Below are 6365 nucleotides of genomic sequence, written 5' to 3' on the forward strand. Positions count from 1 at the left end.
ACTCGTATTAATCTGGACTTTATGACAAGAAACTCTTTCCTCGTTGATAACGACGGATTAGGACCAAAGACTGATCAGTTCACACCGAATTGGCTTTTTTAAGCCTTTTCTCTCTCAGAGACTCGAACCACAAGTTGCCTAAATGGCTATCAACACCATGCACCACTGAGAACCATTCTCAGTGGCGCATGTAATTGCTCTACAAAATAACTATTTAGGCCAAGGATTCATTACAATCCTGTTTTGTGATGACGATATCAAAAACAAAGACGATGGCCCAACGCTTTGGCCTTTCTGCTGTGGTTTCAGCGAAGAACGAGTGCTTGCCCCCCGTGTGTGTGTGGGTACACACACCGCACACAGCGCACGCACAAATCAAATACATGCTTCCATATATTGATGCTGATAAAAGCTACAAATTATTTCAAATAATTTAGAGAAAAAAGTAGGTACTGTGTAAGAAAGAAGAAGACAAGCTCTTTCAAGGGAAAAAGAAGACGACGACTTTGCTTTGACATCTGCTTTCGTTGTCCATCTCATTCATGGAATGGACAATCTAGGATTAAATGTCTGATCTAAACACCACCGCAACAATATTCTAAGAGCACATCAAATAAGCCTAAAAGCAAGAGCACGAAAGTACTAGATCATATAAGAAGTAAACACACACAAAGAATGAAGAGGTCACGAGTCAAGGAGAAATAGAGGAGGGAAAGGATGTTTTCACCATGGGCAGCGAAGATGATTTTTTGCCACTTTGGGAGAGCCAAGGAAAGTGGTTAGAGATATATTCCTTTTTATGCCATCTCCCTTTTTTTTTTCTATGGTTCTTCAAAATTAATTCCTTTTTATTTCATTTCTAGGTTACGTTGATGAAAATACATGCAAAATATGATTTAAAAAAAACAAATGATTTGGACGTGTCATGGTCTATAATTAATAGAAATGATGTTAAACAAAATTTAGTGGTGTCTGTGTATTTATTTAGTCAATAACATAATATATTGAAAGTAATTAATTAACTAAACTATTATATGGTGTAAAAATAGAATAATTCAATCTTGAAGGGTATAACTCAATTATTAGACTTTAAGTTTGTTCTATATAAAGGTTATAGTTCAAGTTCCATAAATTTTAAAATAATTATAAGTTTAGATAATCGTTAATTTTAGGACCTATGAAATTAGTCGTGGTGTCAAGTTAGTCCGAATAACTATACCAATCAAAAAAAAAAAAAAATAATATAACGAAAATTTTAATATTTAACTTTTTTTTTCCTTTTGCTCTATGATTTGTCATGGGTAAAACTTCAATTATATAATATAGAATTGCATACAAACAAATATATAATCCCCATTTTCTTTTCTTGATTCAATATTTAAGAGTAACCTCAAATTAGTTTATGCATTAACCAGTATTAAATTTTCTTTTCTTGGTTCCTTTCCATTGGAATACTTGCAGGGCCATTCAATTTTGAAGAAGGGAAACCTAAAGGAAGCCTCCCAATATTGCATCTCAACCCGTACAGCTGGTCCAAGGTCATAACTTTAATAGTTCTATTGAATTCTTTTGATTTGTTTTTCAATTTTTTCTTCTTAATTGTAGTTCAATTATATTCTCTCTTTAACTTTATATTATTATCATTATTTTAAATAGGTTTCAAACATCATTTATTTGGACTCTCCTTGCGGGGTTGGCATGTCTTACTCCAAAAACCAAAGCAAATATATAAACGATGACCTGCAAACGGCTGCCGATACCCATAATTTTCTCCTCCAGGTAATTTAAGTTCATCGACATCCGCAAGACCAGCTAAGTTAATTATATGTATTATAGAGGTGGATTTAGGATTAATGTACTAAAACTAGTTTATAAATACGTATGAAATTCTGAAAAAAAAGGTTTTTTTTTTAATTAATTATTTCAGCTCTAAGATTTGTTTGTTTTGCAATATAGTGGTTTCGGCTATATCCAGAGTTCGTCAACAATCAATTTTACATCTCGGGAGAGTCCTATGCTGGGATTTACGTGCCTACACTTTCTGCCGAAGTGGTGAAAGGTGTCTCGATCGTTTGTAGCATTGTCAATTGATATTGTGTTAAAGGATATTTTTTTATTAAAAATATATTAAATATTTTATTTTTATATTGATATATCAAAACTATATAAAAAAACAAATAAAAAGGGGTAATATGGTTGCTATTTTTTTCTAAAAAGAGGGCATCTTCGCTTTGCTTTGCAGGAATACAGGCCGGTCAAGATCCTGTTATCAACTTCAAGGTAATAAGAAAATGCCGACGGCGACAAGCTGGGCCGATTGAAGTAAAAGGGGAAAAATAAATGGTGAGAGACTGCTAATCGCAGGTGTAATTCTTTATGCAGGGCTACCTGATAGGAAATGGAGTGTCCCGCAGCCAATTTGAGGGGTTGAGTGCTCTTGTCCCTTTTACACATGGGATGGGCCTTGTCTCGGACGACATTTTCGAGGTACGAAAATCACTTTTCATTTTAATTTTTTCCTCACCTGTCAGTATTAACAAGAACGACAAAGAGAGTTGCAAAAATACTACTGTGCATACACTAATGAAATAGACTACTCATTTGAATGTTAAAACATTCAAATTACACTTTTCCCTCTTTTGGTTATAAATTGTTTTTATTTTATTTTATTTTAAAAAAAATTAAATTTTATAATTTTATTTATTTATTATGCTTCTAATATGATAAAAATAATAAGTTTGAAAAGTTAATGCAAGTTTATATATGTTTTTTTATTTTTTATTTTATTGTTTGACATTATTATTATTTTTAAATTGCTTTTTTTAATTATTTTCAATTTCTTCTATTAATTTACCACAACCTCATGATCTAGACCATGAGTTTTGTAGGATTTTTTTAATATAGTTATTTTTAAAAAAAAATTGTGTGTATATTTTTAAGAATATTATTCTGATTCATCTATAATTATTTATTTTTTTATATGGATGAATTTTATTTTTAAATATATAAATTATTTATTTTTAGATGATATTTCTAATATATGCAACTTTATATGATAAGTTTTCTCTTTATTTTATTTAATTATTTTCATGTGTATGTCTGTTTCTATTATCATTTAATTTAATAAAAAAATTATTTTAATAAATAAATTCAATGAACACATGTAGGTAAATGTTCTATGTTGCAAACCAAATATCTTGGTTTACAATTATCTTTCAATTTTTTTCAGTATTACTTTTTATTATTGTTAATGATTATTTATTTACATAGATACTTATCGATTTAGTTAATTAAGTACTTGTATAGAATAAATATCTTGATTTATAATTATTTCTTAATTTTCTCAAATTTTTTTTTATTAATATTTTTTATTTATTTATTTATTTATATATATACTGATCGCTTTATTTAATAAAATGCTTGCATAAAATTTTCTATTTAAATTTAGTTTTTTTTTATGTTAAAAAACACCTTGAAAAAACTTGTGTATCTAATTATTTTTGGAAAAAAATGTGTGGTTTACGGTAAAGCAAGAGTTAAGTAACTAGTTATATTGTATTACATGATGTGTCATATATCCTTCCTTCGGGACATTAGAGAATTGAAATCTCATAGTTTCAATTATACAAAGAAAATTTTAAATTATGTTTACCTTTCCCAAATCACTCTTAATTAATGCAGCCGATCATGGAAACTCTTGCAGGAAGTTGAACGTGCTTGCAAAGGAAATTATCAAAATGCTAGTGATAGTTGCTATATTAGTATTGATAAAATTGACCAAGTAAGATGATGTTCTCTTACCCTTTGCATAGCTGTGATTTCAGTATCTCGAGCAAGTTAATCAAATTTTGGTGCCCTTGGTTTCTTCTCAGGCTCTCTCGGGGCTAAACATTTATGACATCCTTGAGCCTTGTTACCACGATCCAGCGTCCGATCAGCAAGCAAAAGGAAACACAAGCTCAAATTTGCCGATTAGCTTCCAGCAATTAGGGGCAACTGACAGGCCTCTCAAGGTGAGGAAGAGAATGTTTGGCCGTGCATGGCCGCTTTGGGCGTTTGAAAAGGACGGTAGTTTCCCATCGTGGTCGGAACTTGCCTTGCAAGGAAGTGTCCCATGTGTTGTAAGCCACTCAAAACCCTTTTTAATAAGCCCTGGAAACTGATCTATATTGCGATCCTATTTGTTCTTACCAATTGTTTGCTGTAAAACAGAATGACGAAGTCGCAACTACATGGCTAAATGACGAATCTGTTAGGAAAGCAATTCATGCCGAGCCAGTAAGTTCTCCAAATTCACGATCTTGTTTTGAGATCCTGCCATCTAGATTTGAGTTAGCTTTCTTTTGTTTAATGTTCTTCTTGTCTCAAATGATAGAAATCCATCGCCGGACCTTGGCAAATATGCTCCGACCGAATAGATTATGGATACAGCGCCGGAAACATGCTTCCATACCATAAAAACCTTACCGCCCAAGGATATCGAGCCCTTATTTACAGGTAATGTACTGCTTCTTTGATAAAATCGATTTTTAAAACTTAATATAATAATCTAAGTTTTTGAATCAAGATAGCGTTTAATTTAGTAGAATATTGTTTCATATATATCAAGGATCAAGGATCTAAAGTGCTTTCTTTTACATATACAAAAGTCTTCTAAGTTAGAGGGAGTTCTCCAATTCTCAATAAACATTGGATGCTGTTCTTATTTTTGCTCATAGAAATCCTTCTGTTCTCCTCCTTTTGTTTCCACAATTTCGGGAAAGAAAGAGAGGTAATTAATTATTGTTCTTAGTTTGTGAAAATCTAATTTTTATTTACTTTACATACAGTGGAGACCATGATATGTGTGTGCCATTCACTGGTACGCAAGCGTGGACAAGGTCACTTGGATACAAGATAATAGATGAATGGAGGTCTTGGATCTCTAACGAGCAAGTTGCCGGGTAAAATTGTTATCAAATTTATATTAATTAATTTTGTTTGTTTTTATATTTTAAAAGTATTTTTTAAAAAAAATTCAATTTTATTTATTTTTTAGATTAATGTTTTTAAATATTTTCAGAGTTAATATAAAAAATAATTTTAAAAAATTAGAAATATATTCATTTAATATATTTCTAAAAAAATAAAAAAAAATAATTACTATCACTCTTCTACTGTAAGCAAAATCTTGTGCATCTTAAGTACTTCACTACTAGATGCAGTATTTTTCCGGACAAAACAAGTTGCAAAGGATTGATTTTGTCTTAAGACTGATCACTCTATTCATTTTTCTCACCTTGTAAACATCTTTTATCTGTGCAAGGACACGAAAAAAAAAAAAAAACTAACCTTTCGTGTGTGACCCTAACCTTTCGTGTGTGTGTGTGTGTAACCTCACCTTCAGTGTGTGTGTGTGTGTCTAATACTCTTTCGCCGTGGCTGATATTTATGTTTATTTTTACTGTTACAGATACTTGCAAGGATATGACAATAACCTAACCTTTCTCACCATCAAGGTTTGGAAACCTCATCTCCTCACTATAATAATTTTCGGATGCACATCAGCCACTTCATAATTAAGCGTTTTGCAGAATTGATTTAAAAAAAAACAATGAAAAATGAAAGCTTGTCATTCATTAAAAAACCAAAATAGTAGGAGATAATTGATAAAAAAATATTAAATTAATATTTTTTCATGGCCGGTTAAAAAGAGTTTTAGTCAAATCAAGCTTAAATATTAATAAAAGCTTTTTGAAGAATTTTTGTATAACAAATTTATGGATGTTTGAAAGTATTTTTTATTTAGAAATATATTAAAATAATAATTTTTTATTTTTAAAAATTTATTTTTGACATTAGTATATGAACATATATCAAAACGATTTGAAAACACAAACAAAAATTAATTTGAAGTAAAAGTAAATAAAAAGATATAAAATTTTTAATGTTTTAAAAAATACTTTTAAAATACAAAAATAAATTGATTTGAAGTAAACAACCTAGATTATAACATCAACCGGAGAGGATCCTTGATGTCCATGAACACAACCATTATACTCCTAAAATCCATATAAAATAGCACATGAAACTAATCTCAAGAAAGAAGAAAGAAAATATTTCTTTTAGAGGTTAGCTATTGTCATTACAATTAAACAAAGCCTATGTCACTGCTTTAGCATTAATTTAACACTTATTATAGCATTCAAACCAAAGCCAAAATCATGAACAAGTATTAATACATAAATTTTGCCACAAATGAACATTCTTCCCATTATAACAACTAGATCAATAAGACCTGAAGTTATTAATTCTTCTCAAGAACTTTCCTCCACGCCTAAGCATAGTTAATAGGGTCTTTAAAACTCTAATTATACACTGTATGG

General features: G+C 30.2%; 1 protein-coding gene across 3 annotated transcripts; it reads left to right on the plus strand.

Moving 5' to 3' along the window:
- Positions 1 to 204: 204 nt before the first annotated feature.
- Positions 205 to 5573, plus strand: LOC105120052 (serine carboxypeptidase 1-like). 3 transcript variants are annotated; one of them, XM_011018236.1, is made up of 12 exons: positions 205 to 771; positions 1462 to 1538; positions 1657 to 1779; positions 1957 to 2059; positions 2243 to 2280; positions 2383 to 2487; positions 3704 to 3781; positions 3873 to 4121; positions 4213 to 4278; positions 4376 to 4497; positions 4830 to 4943; positions 5453 to 5573. In XM_011018236.1, the coding sequence occupies exons 1-12, from the start codon at positions 729 to 731 to the stop codon at positions 5556 to 5558; spliced, it is 1224 nt and encodes a 407-aa protein (XP_011016538.1). In that variant the 5' UTR covers positions 205 to 728; the 3' UTR covers positions 5559 to 5573. The 3 variants fall into 3 exon arrangements, with proteins under 3 accessions (XP_011016538.1, XP_011016537.1, XP_011016540.1); XM_011018235.1 differs by having other exon boundaries at positions 727 to 778; XM_011018238.1 differs by lacking the exon at positions 3704 to 3781 and having other exon boundaries at positions 727 to 778.
- Positions 5574 to 6365: the final 792 nt, after the last annotated feature.

The sequence above is a fragment of the Populus euphratica genome, unplaced genomic scaffold (genome assembly GCF_000495115.2).
Source record: "Populus euphratica unplaced genomic scaffold, PopEup_1.0 scaffold4520.1, whole genome shotgun sequence".
Classification (NCBI taxonomy): domain Eukaryota; kingdom Viridiplantae; phylum Streptophyta; class Magnoliopsida; order Malpighiales; family Salicaceae; genus Populus; species Populus euphratica.